Genomic DNA, 20,900 nt, shown 5'->3' with positions numbered 1-20,900 from the left:
CATATAAAGATATTTCATATAAATATTTCATATATTTAATAGCTATATTTATTTAAATAATGTATGATTGTAATGCAGAAAATGGTAATAAATGCCATAAAATTGTTGATAGTATTTTATATGTCTTAATATATTTGATCTGGGATGTCATTAAAATGATCACTTAATCTATAATAAATAATAAATAATAAATTTATCTATTAAATAAAGCTAAATCTAAAGAATACTTTTTTACAAAATATTTAAAATAATAGTTATCTTTTTTTATAGATTTTATAGCATTTTGTTTTATTTATTTTTCATTTAAAGAAAAGATTTAAAAAATAGAAGTAACTTCTGAAATATATAAAAATATAGGTGAAAATAATAAATGCTGATTATATTTTCTTTAATTAGTTTTAATCATATTTTGAATTTCAAAGTTCAAGTTTTGTTTAATTTTATTTATTTTTTTCATATATACATATATTGATTCCAAAAATCAATATATTATTTTTTAACTTTAAATTAACTATCCTATGTATTATATCCTATGTATACAGGTAAATATTTATCTCTAGATACATACAACAAGTCTGTAAAAATTTTTTTTTGCAAACATTTTATGAATATCTATATATGCAGTCAAATATATAAAGGAAACGCAACAAAGTTATGAAATTTGTAGCGTTTCGCAATATTAAAATGTCGTCTGTATATTTATAAAGAATATTTAAAATTAAAAAGATGAAAGTATTTTAAATGTTATATTTAAAATAATAATTTTGGTAATTATTCATTGATACTTTAAATTAAAATTATTAAATAAATAATTTTTTTAATTACATTTTTTTAAATGAAAATAAAATTAAAATGATTTTTAAATAGAAAACAATTTTATTTTTTCTTGTTAAGAAAAATCAAATTTATGTTTATATATACATATAAAGTTACTTTCGTTTATATATATATATATATATATATATATATATAAATGAAACTAACTAAAGAAAGAAATAATAAAAAAATGCTTTTAGAATTTGAATACTTCTATTTTCTTTTATAATCTCATTTCGATAATAAAGATAGTAAAACCTCGCTTCAATATTTCAATTTGAAATACACTTGAGCAAATCAATTCTTAGAAATTGCTTATATAAAAAAAAATCAAAAATTTTGTCTCAAAAGTTATAATTTTGTCTCAAGAATTTAAATATGAAGAAATTTTAAAGGCTGCGCGGTGAAAAGCGCATTTTTTATACGCATATTATATAACAATGACATTTTTTTGTTTTAATTGCAACAATCTAATTACTAGCACCGTAATATTTAAAATGTCATTAAGTGTTCTTCTTTTTTTTCTTTCCTTAATTTTTCAATAGCGAAATTGACCTTTTCTGCCCATACCGTTGTGGTAAACTCTGAGCGGTGTATAATTTCCATTTCCGTTCATCGCTATATAAAAAAACGAGAAGAAAAAGATATAATAAAATTTATATTGAAATCTACAAAGTAATAAAATAAATCATTAAACATTCGAAATATAATGTATGTATATAATGTAACAATACTATAAAATAAATAAATTATTAAAGATTCACTCACTTAATTCATATTCCTTAATAGCAGCTTGCATAATAAAACACATTAATTAAAATAGTATATAAATACAAATCATCATACTTACCTTGTACAACAGTAGGAGGTTGTCGTGGTCCTTGTATGATATGTGCATGACATCGTGGCTTCAATATACCATGGTACAAAATAAAATATAAACCAGCAACAGCTGCGGCAGCAACGGCCATGCAACGATAAACAAATCTCAATGAATCGATGATATCAGAGCTATTGACATTGATGTAAGCACCAATTACGGCTCCGATGCATCGACCTGAATCAAATTAAAAGAATTAAAAGTAATATTATAAAAATAAATAAATTTAATTCAAATTTATCGAATATATATATATATATATTCAATATGAATACATGCCGATACAGAAATGTGCAATCACAGGCAGTGCTTGAGCAGTTACTGTTAAATGACGTGGTACGAGATGTCTCAGATAAAGAATGGCAGTAATCCACATAATTCCTAATGTAAAGACTTCGAGGCCTTCCGAAATTAAAGACCACCAAGGTTCTGCTATGAGGCTTAAACCAGTAAACCTAAAAATTTTAATTTTAAAAAATATATAAATTAAAAAATATTTCAATATATCATAACATAATATAAATTAGTAACATTATACAAAAACTTACCTACCTAATAATATACACAGTAAAGGCAGTGATAAGAAGATTACTGTGACCACAGTAATCAACTAAATGTTCAGACTTCCAAAGGAATAAAAATGCTGGAATTGCTCCAATTGTCATAGCTACACCAATGGGAAGTTCATCACCTCCCAACTTTTGTAAATGTCTAAATATAAAAATACGAACTAATTTTTATTATATAAATATATTTAAACAACACTTAAATGATCTTAAAATTAATTCCATCACTAATCCAATAATTTCAGATTAATTTTATTGTTCTTATAATAATGTAAAATAATTAATAAAAAATCTTACAAAGGCAAATAACTATCCATGGCGCTCCAGAAAGTTCCCATAACGATGAGTACAATTACAAGAGCGGCAGTTTCACTGCCATATCTTTTGATAGCGCTCATGGGAAGTGCCAGCATGCCGCTTCTGGTATGCCACCACCATTCCGGTGGACTAAGTGGCATGCCGTTAGCACAAAAAGCTACAAGAGCTGCCAAAAGCATCATTACAGCATGTATACCAATTGGCAGATAGTAGAAAGAATTCAAGTTTTCCATAAGTGTGCATAAATAACCAGTTAAGGGACCAAAGATAGCAAATCCAAGAGAACCGAAAGCTAATTGACGCCCCACATCTCCACGTCCACAGGATGTTTCTCTAGTAACTATAACAACTGCTGCATCAATTAAAGCTACAGCTGTCGTTGGGAAAATATCAGCGACTGATCGAATAGTTAAGTATGTCCAGAAAACTAAATAAGACCAATCTTCTGTCTGTTGACATTGGCTTTCTATGAGGATGCTATCTAAAATCAAAATTGTTATATTAAAAAATTATTTTTTTTTATCAATTATCACGATGATATTGATATTAACATCATATTAAAAAATAATATTACCTGGAAGAGTATATGGATCAACTAAATCACATTCAATAGTACAACTCTGAAAAATTTCTGCCATTCTGGTTTCCAATTCTAAAGGTATGCGACAAGTAAAATATTCAGCCAAGGGATATACACACCAATCTTGATCACTTTTATTGTTTAAGGCTTGTCTTAAAGTGGCATTTATGGCCAAATTGCCTGAATACTTAGTATAAACGTGACAAATAATATTGTCACCCTCTTTAAAACATAAATGAGGTGGTTCGTTATGAGGCATGGCAAATCTTCGCATTTTTTTGATTTCCTCTTGTTCCTATAATATATTTTATGAATTTTAATTATTTTTGTTATATATTGACAATTATTATTTAAATTATTATCTAAATATTTACCTGAGAATATATTTCACTTTCAAGAGGAATCACTGTCGTTTCGCCACTGCCATCTAGAACAATTATATCAGAATCGGTTGTTGCAAAAGTAGTGGATCCATCATTATTGTCAGAATGCCATCGTTTTAATCCTGTAGGGTAACAAGCATAATCGCAACCTTCTAAAAGCAATGAACCAATTCTGCTTTCGTCAGACCATCTATGGCAAGAAATATGATTTTTACATTTTTCTTGCAATACCACTGCCCCTGTTTGATCACAATTAAACTTCAGGCCTGGTCTTCTTTCTCTTGGTAGTTCAATACGGTTAACCGTTGGAATCAATAAGAGAAAAGCATAAAAAATGGCAGATAAAATGCAGGCTATAGCAATCATCAATCTTAGATAACGACCTGTCGATTTATCATTTCTTCCCTGATGATCTGCTAATTTATCTGCAATAGGAGCGGCAATCAGAGGTCCCAGAATTGCGATTGCTGGCGAAATTATTGAGATCATACGAATTTGGTCGATACTCAATCCCATTTCCGTCATATGTAAGGGAAGAAAGGGGAAGAGACATCCCATTCCTGATAAAATAATTATGATGATGATATATTTTACAATTTATTTATTTTTTAAAACAAAATATTTTTGATAAATTCAATACTCGTAATACATATTTATTAATTACTTATTCGTTATTCGTTTTAAATATACCTCCAAAAAAGAGGAATAATAGAAGTTTTAATGAAAGAAGATTAATGTTAATAAATTTCTTTTTCGGTAAATCCTTAGTTGTTTCCATTCTTTCCATAGAAGCCGTGATTGACATCTTGAGTATAATTATAACGTTTCTTTTAAAAACAGGTACAAATAATTTCAAAGATACTGACGACCATTGATCGTCTATTAAGCTAATGATCCTCCTTTAATTTCCATTTTTTTGAATTCATTTTTTGTCTATAAAAATAAAAAGTTTTTTTGAAATAAGGATATTTTTTTATAATTCATATAATTTTATAACAATTAGAATAACAATTGTAATAATTATTTATGATTCATCGATATATTTTTTAGGATATATTTCACAATTTAGAAATTATTATAATATTTTCATTCTGAAAAAGGCATCGGTCATACGATCGCGATACAAGTTGTATATATAAATAACTGATCATTCAATCACATGACCATAAAAAAGTTCCTTCTTATCTACACGAAGCACGAAACGATCAAAGACACCGCTACACCGGAAAAATGAGAACTCGTCATTCATATATTATAAAGAAATTAATGAAAAAAAATAGTTCAAGGATATCTATTTTTTGATTTCATTAAGGAATTGTTTCTTTTATTAATAAAAAAAAAGGAAGATACTATTTATATATCCTGGAATATATATATATTTAAATATTTTATATTATTTATATATTTAAAAAAATTCATTAGATAATGCATTTTAAAAGAATATTAGTCATATGTTATGAATCTTAATTTTTAATAAGTAATTAATTATTAGTAAATTATTATTTTATACAAAAGAACAATGAAGACGTAGATATATTATGTTTTCATTTCATTATATAATAAAGTATAATATTTATCATAATTATTATTAAACACATTCATCATATCAATTGTTTTATAATTTTCTAATATATTACTTTTTCTCAAAAATTAGTAGACATTGTAATTTAAAACCATCATTTCAGTTTTTCCATTATCGGCATTAGAAAATTTATATGTTAGTTTTCTTGAGACTGACATTTAATTTCAAATTTCTTAATTTTTCAATTTAATAATTGCAATTTACTTTCATTGCGTTACAGAAATATAATTTCCTTCAAAAAAGCTCTTCGTTTTTATCTGCATTGTTTTTTATTTGCATTCGTATTGTATATCTTATTCTATATTGGATTTTTTTTTTAGAACGAATATTTGAAAATTCTAATCGATAAAGAAATCTCCAAAATTATATCTTTGAAATAAAATTTCGAGAAATTATGAGACAGAATACATTAAATAGAATATATAAAATGATCATGGGAATGAAATCATGCAAACATCAATCAATTTGCAAAAATTGATAAAAATAAATTAAATGTATAATTGCAAAATCGATTTTATAATTTAATCCTGTATACATTTTTCAGTTTATTTTTCATTCAATCTTTACATTAATGAATACATCATTAATGAATTATTTAATCAGTATGCAGTATTATTTATTGCGTTATTATTCTACATAATTCTTTTTTATTGTCAATAATTTATTTTATACACTGTTTCAAAATTGTTTATTGTGTAAAATTTATATTACTGAAGTTCATTATTTTTTCCTTTTAAAATTCATCCATTTTTTTTTTCATTATTGCAACCATAGAATTCTACCTTTAAAGAAAGTTATAGTTAGCAAAATATAAGTATGCAATTGACATTATCAGACTTGTCTTTCCATTATACGGTAACGTCATCGTTGCAAAGAAATCAGGCGATGACGACATAGGATCTCGTCACCTAACTCGTTTTCATTCATCCTCCTACGTACTCTTCACAATTAAACGCTCGTCCGTTTCGTTCAATTATTCTCCTCCCTCGCGGATGTTACCACCGGTTAGCAACCATCTTAATGTCTTTGAGAAGGAAACGAGAATTATAGTAATGCTTATATAGTTCACTGATATACGTAGTATATCTCATTGTTTTTTTGTTTCCAAAATATTTATTTTCCATAAGAATTTATAATTTGCGTATTAGATTTTTTTTTTATAAAAAATAGAAAATGGAATATAATTTTAACATTTGATAATCAAATGAAATTATAAATATTCATTATATATATATCATAATTTTTTTATACTTAATATTATTGTTTGTTTTTGTAGAAGAAAAATAAGGATTAAAAGAAAACTTTAAATTTAAAAGTTTGTTAACTTATTTATAAAATATAAATTAATATTAGTATATATATATATATATATATTTCTTTGTTTCTTATATTATAAAACTTATAAAACTAAAAATAAAAAATATATTGTCAAAATAATCAAACATAGAATTTTTTATATTATATTTGCAAAAAAAAGAACATTCATACCATATATTATCAGTTATAACATTTTTTATCTATGTAATACTTCTCTCGTATTTGTTTATGCTAAAAATATTTTATATAGTTATAGTACATATTATTGTCATAATTTTTTTGAATACATTATGATAATATATTAAATTATTATTTATATAAGTTAATAAATTTTTTCTTATTTAGATTCATTTCTATATGTCTCGTATTAATTTAATGTATATCTGTTATTTTCATTTGATATTTTAATATAACATTTTCTGTTAGAAAATAAAATCTATAATCTATAATAAATATTTAATCAATCGATCGATAATTAAATTTAAAAATACGATTCGAAATGAATAAGATTGATTATTTATAAGAAGTGTTTACTTTTATTTTCAATACTTTCTTTATAAAGAATATTTTCGATGTTTTGTTTCTAAAATATTGATTTACAACAATAGATTAACTGAGTCATCCCTATGACCTAGAAAATCCGGAAGTCAGAGACCGATTAGTGAATGTATCAGTTTACACTAATCGATGCAAATTTCATCGAATATCGAATGTCTATAAATTTTTAATACTTTCAATATAGAAAATAAAGGATATAAGCAATAAATTTTTTTATACAATGCAAATAAATACTATTTAACAATAAATGATATATTGTATGTTCAGAAATAAGATATTGTTATCAATCCAGAAAAATACTATTGTATTTTGTAAATCAACCAACTTTATATTTATATGAATATACGATCGTTTATTTTGATATTGCAAATAGGATATTAATCTTGAAATTTTTATTATATCCATGAATATTTTTATAATATTCATAAAAATTTGAAAAATGTAAGATTAATCCATCGATGAATAAGAAAAAAATCGATTAAAAAAGCTTTTTGTTATAAAAAATATACGACATTAAATATTGAATTAGAAAATGAATTATTCACACATTATTGAGCAGATCATTAAATAATTGGCAAAATAAACGTGAGTAAAACATTGCACGAATTAGCGCAATTGTCGCATAATTTTATCCGATTGAATTCACTTTTACATGATAGCTTTATTATACCGTGCGAAACTGAAGATTATTTTTTACATTTTTTTCTTTTTATACTATAGCAACATTATATTTTTCCTAAGTAAATAAATTTTTTCAATAAAATAAAATATACATATAAATATTATATTTGAAAGAAATCTGATTTTTCAAATTTAAAAAGAATCATATCAACTCAATAAAAAAGTCTTGAAAAACATTCATGAAACTTGAATCTCAAACTTTTTCTTTTATTTCTTCCTATATCTCTTTTTATCTTCTAAATTTTTGACCAATTCGGAAACAACCAAGCAAATTTAGTAGTCTTCAATTCGATCAATTGTTCAACTGTATTTCCACGACGAAGATTAGAATTCTTTACTATTGTTAAATTAACGAGTGTTCTCTATTTTCTATTTTTCTCTTCAAGGTTTCCTCTGCACTAGTTCGTGTCTATTGCTACTATTCCAATTATTTCGCAATCAATTTTCGAGTATGGAATAAACGTGGTGGAACCTGTAATGAGTGCGTGTACTGGAATGGCAATCCTAACTAGGTTAACGACAGGTCACGAAACCTCGAATGTTTTCTTTTAATACAAACATTTTCTACACATATTTTTAAAGCTTACCGTTAAAATATCGCAATACTAAATAAAATAAAATTGCGTACTGTGATATTTTTTAGCTGTAGAAATTTGCGATAGTTGTATAAATTATTCCGACAAAAATTCTGATAAAATTATAATTAATGTCCCACTGTCACTTATTGTGAAAATATTTTTTCTATATAACAAGAGCTTATTATTACATACAATTCCAATTTTCAATTCCTAAGAATTAACAATAAGTCGAAAACTCAATATAATAGAAAGTTTAAAAATATTAATAAATATGTTAAAAAAAAAGAAATTTGTTGAATTATTAATTGACGAATAATTTGGAATAATTGCATCATCTAATAACAAATTAGTTAATTATGAAAGAAAAAATTTCTATAAAATAATTTATATAATATATTTTCAAGTCGTATGCATGATTATTGATTTATATTCAAATTTTTAATGATTTAGAAAAATCTATCGCTTTTATATTTTTAATAAATTAAAAAGAGAAAGTAATAGAATTCAAGTTAAGCATATGTAAGCATTATCAAACATAACAAAAACAATTTAAATTAATGATCTATAGTCTTTCTTAGGAAATTTTTCAGAAATTACGAAACTCATCATTCGTTCACGCTATAATTTAAATCAATTATTTTTTTCCATTGTAAATATATTTATCCTGGTTATAAATAGTTATGTACGAATAGTCGCCTTTTAAGCGGGTGGGATTCATTTAATGGTTTGCTGGTCCGCACTACGGAGAACGGAAGTGGCGATTGTGATTATGCATATACAATAAATATACCGCAATTGAATATCATAGCAGCATCACTATCCATTTTTAGTTAAACGATATTATATTACATTAAATACATTTCCATTATTCCATTATTCTTTTGTTTTACAATTAAAATTAATTTAAAATAAAAAAATCAAGAATAAAATATTAAAAGAAATTAAAGAATTATTCTCTTTGTTTACTTATTTTTAATTTTTTTTTAATAATTTAATTTAGTTTTTTTTTCATAACAATATATTTCGTGTAACATGAAAATGAATATTGAATGTTCAAAAAATATAAAGAAACTAAGAGAATATGTATATATAAAAAAAGAATAAATTTTTTCAGAAATGGATATATATACGAAATTTTTCTTTGGTTATGGGGTCTGTGTGTCCTGTACAACTAGTTTCTTACGTCATCGGGAACAAGTTGTCGATTATATCACAATCATACCTTGAAATGTAGTCTTACATTTGATGTTACCGTAATTAATGCAATTGTTCTCTAAAAACTATAAAAAATATGTACATAAATATGTTTTAATTTTTTAACATTACAGATACGGAAACTAAAATTATATACAATATAAAATACAATATAAAATTATATTGTATTATGTTATATAGATATTTTTAGAAATTTTCTTTATATAAAAACTTAATATATAATATAATAATAATAATAATAATAATAATAATAATATAATTAAATCTTTGATATTAAATCTTTTAATTAATTAAATTTATTTATATAAATTTCATTTCTTTATATAAATTCTGTCGTAGATGAATAAGAAAAATAGTTTTTTTGAAAGAAGCTTTACATTTATTTCTTGCTATTTTAAAAAAAAAGTTTTAGAATAAATATGAATTTCTACTAAATATGTATCTTATTTAAAAATGAAGAATTTTTTTTAACATTAAAATATAATGATATTATATTAATTTAATAAATATTAATCTTTAATATTAATGATATAATACTAGTAAACTAAACTATGCAATTAAATATAATTAAAAAATATTTAATATATTTATAAAATACTTTAATATAATATTATTATATATTTTATTTTAATATTTATCAAAAAAGAGAAAAAATTGAAAATAACTCATAGTATCTATCAATGAATAATTACAAAATATTCATTAAGAATTATCTCTCCTCACCTATAATTTTTGAAAATTTTTGTAAGGGACTATACAATAGATATTCATATTCATCCCTGTCTGTCGGTTGTCCAATCTCGTAATGGCATGTCTTAACAATGCAAGAATACTAGTCAGGAAAATGAGTTTTTCATTGAGAATCTGAATATCTCTGCTGAATAAGTATTCCCAGTGATTTAATTTGAATTCTCTTAGATCTCTCATACTTACTGTCCTTTATGAATGTAATTTCAGATTTTTATTACAACTGAATGTAAATTAAAATTTTTTTTCGAGTATATATATATACACCACCAATATATATGAAAATTAATCAATTTACTTTTAAGAAATATTTTATCTTATTATAGATAAATTTGAATAATTAAATTTGCGAGGAAAAATTTGAAATATTGTTGAATTAATCTCATTACAAAATATATTTTTATAAAGAATTTCGATATAATCATGGTGATATTTGTTCAGTATTAAATCTTTGATTACCAACATTGAACAAGATAAACTATTTAATCTTTCGCTTCCACAATTTCATTAATCTAATTTTGAAGATTGTTATATATGTATAGTTATCGTGTTAGGGTGATGCGTAGGTAGGATACGCATATTTTTTTATAGAAGAGTCTCGTTTGCATCCAGGTATCATATATACATATATCCAACCATATACTTTGTAATTTTTAATTAATTAATAATTAATTTATAATATTTATAGAAATACTAATATAATAATTTATCGATACATAGATATCCTCTAATGAATATATAATTGAATAAAAATTATATTAACTAACATAAAATTCTCTAAAAATTTAGAATCAATAATTTTAATATTAAAAAAAAAAAATTAAAAATATTAAAAATTTATATATAATTTTTTGTGATTTTAAACGCATATTAAAAATATCATACTATTAAAATATATAATGTATTAATTAATATCTTTTGTGACAATATGTGTTAATTGAATTTAAATATTAAATAATATATGTTTGAGTCTGTTATTTTTCGAGAAATAATTATTATTTTATATTAATTTGCGATTAATATAAAATGATTTACAGTATTAGAAAAACTGAACATTACATAAATCTTTGAGATAATTAGAAGTACAAGAAGTTCGTTTCAATCCAAAATTCTAATTATTCCATTTTCAATTCTCACTGAAGAAAAAAAATTTTATATGAAATATTAGTTCACCCAAATATTTTAAATTCTTAATTTTTTTAAAATATTTTTCACATATTTTAAAATGAATAATATTCTAAATACAATTTTAAATCTTTAAATATTTATAATTACTCTAAAAAAAATTTTTGTCTAAATAAAATAAACATAATATAGTTATAATTTAATTTTTTATATAACATACCTTCTATAAAATTTATATACATCCAATCATCAACAATTATAACATTAAAACAATTATAATATATCTTAAACGCAATAATACATGTTTAAGTTTATTCGAAAAGAATTATTTTAGAGATTTAAATTTAATTTTAAGAATCCACAGAATCTTACACAGAATCCATATTCAGTCTTAAAACGAATCTAGAACAATCATTGTGATATTAGACATTAAATTTTCGACATAATTTAATACTAATGATATACGTTTCTTTAACCGAAATGACTGGTTTATCCTTGAGAGACAAGACTATGCTGGGAATCGTAAACTGGAGATTGAGTAGTGTGAATCTGTTTGTAGAACTCGAGAATCTATAGCAAGCGATGACGTTAAATCGAGATGAGAAGAGATTGGTTTTTTCCTTTGTATAGTTACGAGAGAGAAAAAGAAAAAGAAAGAGAAAGAGAAAGAGACAGAGAGAGAGAGACACAAAATTTATAAGCGATTTGAATTCGATTGAACTCATTCATACGACTCAATCCTAATTAAATCCCATCATCCAAAATCTCACAGTTCTAGATTATGGTTTCTCTATTTGTTCCAGCAATAATGTTTTGTGCATCACTTTGACGATAGCAAAAAGCTATGGATACGAATATAAAACTTATAAAATATATAAAAACTTATTATTTATATTATATATATATATATAATATAATATAATAAATATAGTATATATTAAAACAAACATAAAGAAAAATAATAAATATATCATAATAAATTAATGAAAACACTTCAGATAAGATAGAAGAATTCTTGAATATGTGAACACAATTTACAATCTTATTATAAAAGATCCCATCCATTTTCTTTTATATCCATTATGTATCCTATAAATTCTAACCTAATATTAATCAATAATAATAATTTATTGAATAATCAATAAATAATGAATAAATCAAAAGTTGGATAAAAAATTTCAATATAAAATAACGATTTCATGCCCACCTGTATACATGTATTATATTGATAACGTATTTTGTTGCATACGTTGTTTATTTTCACTAGAAGTAAACGCATAAGATGTTCGATGTGTACTTACTGTGGATAACGGAACTTTATTGCGCGCGCGAGTTCGAGCGAGAAAACGGGACGACTATATGCGAAGAAAACGACGCGAAGGATGGGAAGAAACGAGGAAGAACTTGTATAATATTTATTGTCATCTGAACGAACGGGTTCTCAGAGAACTTCTTCGAACGAAGATTACTATATTCATTTGTGGTAAAAATAAAATTACCTTATTCGTACCTCCAAATATAATTAATTTTATCATATTATATTTGCTTGATTGTTTTTGACGAGTAACGGTAGTTGAGGTTATACTCGTATCGATCTAAAAAATTTTATCGTGCTACAATTTATATAATTCGATATCTCAAACGATTTAATAAAAAAATTCGAAATTGATTGCAAAAAATAAATGACAATTAATAATAGATATTTAATTCTATTACAAAACTTTCTTTATAAATAATATAAATAAAATGTAATAAAATGTAAAATAATATAAATATTAATCATTACTATTTATTTTTAAATAGAATCAATTAATTTTATTTTCATTAAAGTTCATAAGTACTTTTTTATAACTATACTTAATTTTTAATACAAAATTATATTTCATTCTTTATATTTTTCCATAAAAACTATTTTTGTATTATTATAATTTTATACAATAATAACATACTTACTTCGTTTCAAATTCAGTTTTAAAATATGAAATTTCTATAAATTTAATAATTTTTACTAATTAAATTTTAATGTTTTGGTTACATTCTCATAAATTTACAATATTCGTCTTGTTGCCGTAATAAGAATAGACCAATACAAATAGTAATTAATGGAAAAAGTATTGACAAAAAGTTCAACGGCTTGAGCTAAATTTAATTAATAACTATGGAACATGACTCGTATATAGTGAGTGCAAGAACAGAATAATTTTTCCTCGGTAACCGCATTTTTAAAATTAATTTCTGCTCGCGACAACTTATGTCATTCTTGATATTTCTGACAATTTCCGCAATGAAGAACTTAATGATCCTTCAGCGTATTCCCAAAGCGACTTTTCATCATTGGAATCAAATAGTACATGGACTCTATTGCCACGATCAATACGAAATCACAAAAATTAGAATTGCAATTGATGAGAAAAAGAAGTGAGACTATTATCGGTTATTTTTTAAATTTTATTTCAAAATTCTTAATCTTGTTGATAATATAATTGAATACCTTCAAATGAAAAAATCTTTTTCTTTTCCTGAATCAATTTTGCAGAATATGATGAATATTTATTTTATTTTCATTATTTATTATAAACTATTTATTTATACTTATTTAACATATTATTTTATTTAAATTTCAATAAAATATCATTAATAATTAAACATAATTACAAATAGAATTGATCATTATGTTTGAAAAATTATAAGAATAATTTCTATGTTAATATAATAGCATTATTTTAAATTTTATAAAAATATAATTCAATATATTGTATATTATGTCGTTAGAAAATTTAATTAAAAATATCAATCATATTATTATAAAAAAAAAATTAAAATATTTTTATGAATTTAAATTATTTGAAATCGTGCGTTTCACGCTTCAATAAAAAAAATTGAAATGTGTCATTCAATTTAAAATAATGTCAAAAAATACGAATACTTCCATGTTTTATTTTTATATATTTTATATATTCCTTTTTTTAATATTGGTGATAATTTTATATGTTACAATTACAATAATATTTAGTTTTCAATTAATATTCTTAATAATTATTATTTTATTATTACTAAGAATATTAATTGAAAACTAAATATTATTGTAATTGTAACATATAAAATTTTATTACATAAACATATTATTAATAATTATTATTTATTATTATTTATATTTTATTCTATATTATCTATTCTATATTATTCTATATTTTATAATCAACATAAAACATTTATTAAATTTATTTCAATAAAGGATTTGTTTATTTGAAAAAAATTAGATTCAGAAATAAGAATTAAAAAATAGAGCAAAACAAATATAAAGAATAATTCATATGATTATTTTCATGGACATTTTGATACATATACGCATTAACTTGTTTATTCGTTGTACTGTTATTAAATGTTCCAACTATTTCAGAGAATGTCAAATGTATAATTAAATTATCCACTTCAATCAGCGTTCTTTTCAATTTCTTATAATTACATATGTAAGTAAAATATTGTAATCCTGTATGAAACGTTTCAGAAATTTCGATCGATAACAATCACTCGCGGCTTTTTGCATGTAAAAACACTCATGATAGAAAATATAAACAATACAAATGCCGAAAAACAATACAAAATTAATAATAATCTAATCAAACTCTTATAATAGAATAATATAACAAACATATAATTTTTTAGTATGCTTGTAAATGAAACATAACAATTTAATTAAATTACTTCAAATTGAAAAGACCATTTGAATAAATTATCATTATTATATTAAAATATGAGACAGAATAATTATACATTTTTAATCACGAACATGTAAAATAAGATGGATATAAATCACTCTTGTCATATTTTTGTTAATTAAACTGAATTAAGATGTGAATAAAAAAAAATGTCTATTTCTCTATCGTAATTAGTTAAGAAATTCACCATGGAGGATGTCATCCGTTAAAAACAATTGACTATGATTTAAGACGAAAACGGGGTCACGTAGATCCGAGTGGAACGAGAGAATCGACATTCGCGGTACGCGTGTACTAAGATACATACTTCGATCAACATATCGAAGGGTTGCTGCCCGGACCATCGGGTTTCCGCGATTATAATGAAAGAAATATATATAAAATCACTTACTTTAATAACTAATTCCACAATATTTTTCTTCGAAATGATGTTTCTAATAAGTTTTTTTGGTTTCGAATCACGAAATATCACGAAAGCACCAAATCATAGCTTCAATGATTGTTCCAGCACGAAGTCTGGTGAGCGACTGTTGCGTCCCGGTTCGTTCATGACACGACTACGACTCTGCACACCGGCTTGCGCTTCTCCGCGCGTAAACGTCAATGCGAGTTGCTCTCTAGCATCAACCCACCTTTGCAACATTTTTCATGCACCTTCGGCATTCTCTTTAATTATTTCCTGATTCACTTATAAACAAAAACGTTTTCGTTCATAAACTGATTTTTTTGTATTATTTTTAAAAGTAAGTTTATTTTCGTCAATATATGTATATTCATAAAATGGTGATTTATATATATATTATATATATAATTTTAATGAACAAAAAATAGATTAATTTAAAGATATAAAGAAATATAAATAAAATTGTTTATAAAAATGATTTTTTTTTTAAAAGTTATTTTTCACTTGAAAAAAACAATTATTTATAAAAAAAATCATATAATTTTTTTAAATAAATTGAGAATTGTTTACAAATTTTAGAGTATTTTTTAATATTATATTTTAAGATATAATGACTATGTAAATATGATCTACATATATAAAAATTACTGTTATAATTTTTTAATTCACAGACAATTCATATCTGTTATAATTTACTATAAGATAGAACTTATGTAAGATAATGTTCATAAAATTGAAATTGAAAATTATTTTAATAAAAACATTTTAATATTATATTTTAAAATTATTTTAATAATATTTTTAAAATTATTTTAATATTATTTTTATTAGAAATTTTATATTTATTTTTTATCTTAGAAAAAATGTTATTTTTCTTACAAATTCTTTTTTAACATTTATAATAGAATACAATGGCAATTTTCATCCAATAGATTAATTCTTTTATATCATCGATTTAGATTATATCATAAAAATAAATAATTATAATAATATTTAATAATCAGAATTCAATCAATTGCTTATTTAGAAGAGATTTTGTTGAGATTTTCATGTTGGCGCTTAATTTCGCCGCTTGTTCTGCATTTCCTATATCGTTTTTCTTCCATTTCCGCTTCGATAACCTCATTCGATGGAAGCACTAGAAAAGCACGGTATGTATATACAAGCTGGTTAAATATTCTCGACCAATGGCGTTTCTGCGCAAGGCAGCCTAGGATCGACGCGCTGCGATAGTCGTAACAATTTCGGACAGTTCGTTCCCCGTTTTCACGCCATTATGGATTCGTTAGCGAATTACGCTAGTGACGGGGACAATAGTAATAATTCAGAAGATCCAAAGGTGAGTATTTACATATTGACAAATGTTAGAATATTTTATAATTATTTTGTTGATATCTCATTTTCACTGCGGCATCTATAATACTTAAGAAACTTTCATGTACATACACGACATGGCTTCTCCTAGAATAGGTTTTTAAGTCAATATAATTTTTTAATTATTCATAGTACAATTTTTACATTTAATAATCTTATCTCAGAAAATTGAATTAATTATTTATAATATATATTTATATATTTTTTAACTGTAAATTTAATAAACCTATGACACGTTTACTTAACATATAAATTACACGTAATCATTGTTCTTATTTCTACAATTGTAGAGGTACAAAATTTTTTATAAATTACTAATTTATTTATCGAAGTTTTAAGAAATTATTTGATATTTTTGAATATGAATAATTTATTTATTTTGAGATTATTATTAATATAATATCAATAATAATAATAATAATAATAATAATAATAATAATAATAATAATAATAGTAATAATAATATTGATAATATATATTATGATTTTTAAATTATTTAGTGGTTTATCACCAATATTGTGTTTCTAAGATATCATATGGGATGCATGGTGATACCAATAAAAGAGCCAGTGACGCAAACTACGATCCAGTACAAATGGACATGAGTGAGGTATAGTAAAATTGAATGTTTGTAAATGCTTTTTTGTAATATTAAGTACAGAATGTTACAACGAATAATAGGAAAATGTGGTATCTTTATGAGGGCTATACATACATATAGGTTCATGACATATAAAAAAATGATTTAATTTTGGTTTTCAGAGGTCATGTCAAAACTATACAAAAGCTATATAAATAGAATGCAATTTCACAATAACATTATAGCATTTATTTTATATTAAATATTCAAAAACAATTAAAATAAAACTTTTTTACATTGAAATTGATAAGAAAAGATTATTTTATAAAGGTTTATACGAATTGAAACAATTTTTATTAATTATTTTTTATTTGTAAAAATTTTAATAATTTTAATAATTTTAATAATCATTGACAATTCTTTTTTTATCTTTATTTTGAACATTAATAACAATATAATGTTATCATTATTGTTTTCATTATATATATTATAAATATTTATATTTATATATATATACTTATTCTTTATTTATATATATATGACTTATCCTTTATTTTTGTATCGTTTTTTTTTAATACATTATAAAAATATTATCAAAATATAATTTATGAAATAAAATTTTTTGACAAGTTTAAGACATGACCTTAAAGCCTTATCATGTGGCAGAAACAATGAGAGTAAAGATTGAAATATTTAAAATTTAAATAATAAGTAAATGGGAATAGTGCCATTTCGTGAGAAAATATTAACACGTAGCTCTGTTGGTAATACATGATACAATATCTACGCACCTCGGCAAGGTCTATGCTGTGTGAGGGTCTTTCAAGACTACCCCAAGTCCTATTGAGAAGACAAAGGTGAGTAGAGGAAGCTGGAAGAAGGTAACACTAATAAAAAATCAACCATCAAAGAAACCACATGTACAAACATATTCGGGTAATATAACTAACTGTTAAAACAGATAAATGTGAAGGGCCCTCATATTCCTGTTTCTCTTTTATTCTATTCTCCAAAATCTAACTGAAAAAAATGTACAATGAAATTTACAATGTACATTTACAATATAAATTTTTATGTTATAAAATTTTTGTATCAAGTACAACCAAGGATGTGAGAATTTATTTTTTATAAAAGTTACTATTATAATAGTTTTAAGAATATTCTCTATTATTTTTAAATATTATGATTTAAATACCAAAAATATTAGGATGTAGTAATTTTTATCTGGTAATTACAAATATTGCAAAATTCAATCTTTACATGTACATACCGAAATTCGTTTTTTTATAAATTTTTTTATAAATTTTATAATTTTAAAATAAGTATATTTGTTAGAAACTATTAAAGTCATTAATAAAAGATTGATTTTTGTTAAATTGTGAGGGTATTAAAAAAAATGTTTGATTTAAGATATCTAGTTCTTGTAATGTAAATTGAAATTTATGTTTTATTTAATAAAATATATAAAATGCATATTAATGTGAATAATTTTTATTTCTTAGGAAAGCAACAACAACAATTCGTCTAGAGAATCCAGTAGTGAAAGAGCACAGAGTCCAGCAGCACAATCAAAAACAGACTCATCTCGATCATTACCTTCTCCCTCAGACCAGAGGTAAGCTGGTTTGTTTGTAAGCTTATTCTCCTCTGAATTTAAATTAATATATTTCTTTGAACTTTATAAGAGAAAAAACAAACAAACTTGCAACATACTTACCACATAATGTTTCCCTTACATGCAAAATAATAATACGAATCTGTGTGGTATATCCTGCAGAACGTAATCGTTTTACAGGCGATCTGATCATGAAAATCACACAGCAAATTCAAAAGACGAGCACAAACGAGGAGATAGATCTGACCGTAGTAGACACATGAGTGATAAAGGACGACGACCATCATACGATGATAGAAGACAACGAGAAAACAGTCATAGAGATAGAGATATAAAAAGGAATCGGGATGATGACAGAAAATCCCGTGACGATGATAAAAAGAAAGAAAAGAGTTCATTAGGATCAAGTAGAGATGAGAAAAGTGATGATAGAGAAAAGAGCGACAAAGATCATCACTATCGTGATGATCGAAGAGATCGAAATCGTGATAGAAGTGACAGAGATAGACGCAGAGATAGGGACAGAGATCGAGATCGCCGACATTCTAGAGATGATAGATCGAAAGATCGATATCGAGACGATCGATCTAGTTATCATAAAGAAAAAGATCGTGCAAGATCAAGATCTAGATCGAGAGACCGAGCTCCGCCTCTTTTTCGAACAATGAGTTATAGGGAAGAAAAAGGTAGAAATAAATTAGCCCAATTAGAAAAGTTAGGAATTGAACTTAAAGCACCAGAAGGAGACACTACTACACCAGGCATTCAAAATGAACAGAATTATTATAATCCTTTAGCCACAGCAACGCAAGGAAAATATGCGGAACAGATACAAAAGAGAAAACTATTATGGGCAAATAAGGTAATTAATTATTAATTCATTTTCATGTTAATTTTATACCAAAATATTTTTTCTTTAAATTATTTAAAATTTTATATATATATATATATATTTATTTATTTTACAGTCAAAACAAGACGAAGGTAAAACATCTACAGCAGCTTCCACTGCAAACACTTGGGTAGGAACAACATTCACTCACGATCAGGATGGGAAAGTAACAGCAAAGTTTAAGCGATTAATGGGCATCAAAGACGATTTACCAATTGCTCCAACAGCGGGTACCAAACCAGATATATTAAAAAAACAAGAAGAAATGTTTAATAACATGGAACAACAGTACGAGGTAGCACGTGCTACTACACACACACAACGAGGTGTCGGACTTGGTTATGCTACTGGTGGCTATCAATTTCCTCGATAAAATGTGTTGAAACTTTTGAACGACATTGAGTTAAGATTAATAACAAGTCTAACACAGGTGCAACTCGATTTTTGATTTTATAATCTCATCAAATCGATTACAAAACAGAGTTTTTATTTCAAAGTCGTTATATATAGGAATTATAGAGTAATTACAAAGCTTATCAAACAAAGATTTGAATGATCTTGTTATAGTTATATATTATATTATAAACATTTAAAAAAATAAATTTATTAAGAATCTGGAAGAAGAACTCTGTGTTTTCGATTTGATGATAAATATTCTTGATTAATTTTTGTTTGACAAAAAATATGAAAAGACAAGAAATCTTTGTTTGTTACGAATGTGCTTGTAACATCAATTTATATAATAATTTCATTGTACCTATATACTGTATGTACAAATAAGAGATACATTGACACAAATGATGTTTTTTTCTCTCTCTTTTTTTAATAAATGTCAAATGATTTTTGAAATTTTTTTTTAAATTCCTTTCTTTTTTAATATAAAGCCAAACTTTAGAATATAAATTTATTCATAGTAATCAATATATTTCAGATTTATTGAAAACTTGTACTTAATATTGGTTTTATTATAT

The 20,900-nt window shown here is 24.0% G+C and overlaps 2 protein-coding genes across 7 annotated transcripts; one reads left to right on the top strand and one right to left on the bottom strand.

The window, feature by feature from the left end:
- Nucleotides 1-382: 382 nt before the first annotated feature.
- On the bottom strand, nucleotides 383-15,626 carry LOC108002495 (uncharacterized). Of its 5 annotated transcripts, none has more exons than XM_017064214.3 (10): nucleotides 15,457-15,626; nucleotides 4,234-4,476; nucleotides 3,535-4,103; nucleotides 3,155-3,455; nucleotides 2,560-3,061; nucleotides 2,249-2,407; nucleotides 1,976-2,151; nucleotides 1,667-1,873; nucleotides 1,585-1,608; nucleotides 383-1,434 (listed from the first exon to the last, which is right to left on the bottom strand). In XM_017064214.3, exons 2-10 carry the CDS (start codon nucleotides 4,346-4,348, stop codon nucleotides 1,355-1,357), a joined length of 2,133 nt encoding a protein of 710 aa, XP_016919703.1. In that variant the 5' UTR covers nucleotides 4,349-4,476; nucleotides 15,457-15,626; the 3' UTR covers nucleotides 383-1,354. The 5 variants fall into 5 exon arrangements, with proteins under 5 accessions (XP_016919703.1, XP_061933515.1, XP_016919702.1 ...); XM_062077531.1 differs by lacking the exon at nucleotides 15,457-15,626 and adding an exon at nucleotides 12,554-12,692 and having other exon boundaries at nucleotides 4,208-4,476; XM_017064213.3 differs by lacking the exon at nucleotides 15,457-15,626 and adding an exon at nucleotides 12,554-12,692.
- Nucleotides 15,627-16,576: 950 nt separating this feature from the next.
- LOC108002475 (arginine/serine-rich coiled-coil protein 2) lies at nucleotides 16,577-20,778 on the top strand. 2 transcript variants are annotated; one of them, XM_017064185.3, is made up of 5 exons: nucleotides 16,577-16,807; nucleotides 17,372-17,452; nucleotides 18,925-19,037; nucleotides 19,218-19,899; nucleotides 20,006-20,778. In XM_017064185.3, exons 1-5 carry the CDS (start codon nucleotides 16,745-16,747, stop codon nucleotides 20,300-20,302), a joined length of 1,236 nt encoding a protein of 411 aa, XP_016919674.1. In that variant the 5' UTR covers nucleotides 16,577-16,744; the 3' UTR covers nucleotides 20,303-20,778. The 2 variants fall into 2 exon arrangements, with proteins under 2 accessions (XP_016919674.1, XP_061933503.1); XM_062077519.1 differs by lacking the exon at nucleotides 16,577-16,807 and adding an exon at nucleotides 16,920-17,134 and having other exon boundaries at nucleotides 17,343-17,452.
- Nucleotides 20,779-20,900: the final 122 nt, after the last annotated feature.

The sequence above is a fragment of the Apis cerana genome, linkage group LG7 (assembly GCF_029169275.1).
Source record: "Apis cerana isolate GH-2021 linkage group LG7, AcerK_1.0, whole genome shotgun sequence".
In the NCBI taxonomy this organism is placed as follows: domain Eukaryota; kingdom Metazoa; phylum Arthropoda; class Insecta; order Hymenoptera; family Apidae; genus Apis; species Apis cerana.
This window is presented reverse-complemented; position numbering and strand designations above follow the sequence as displayed.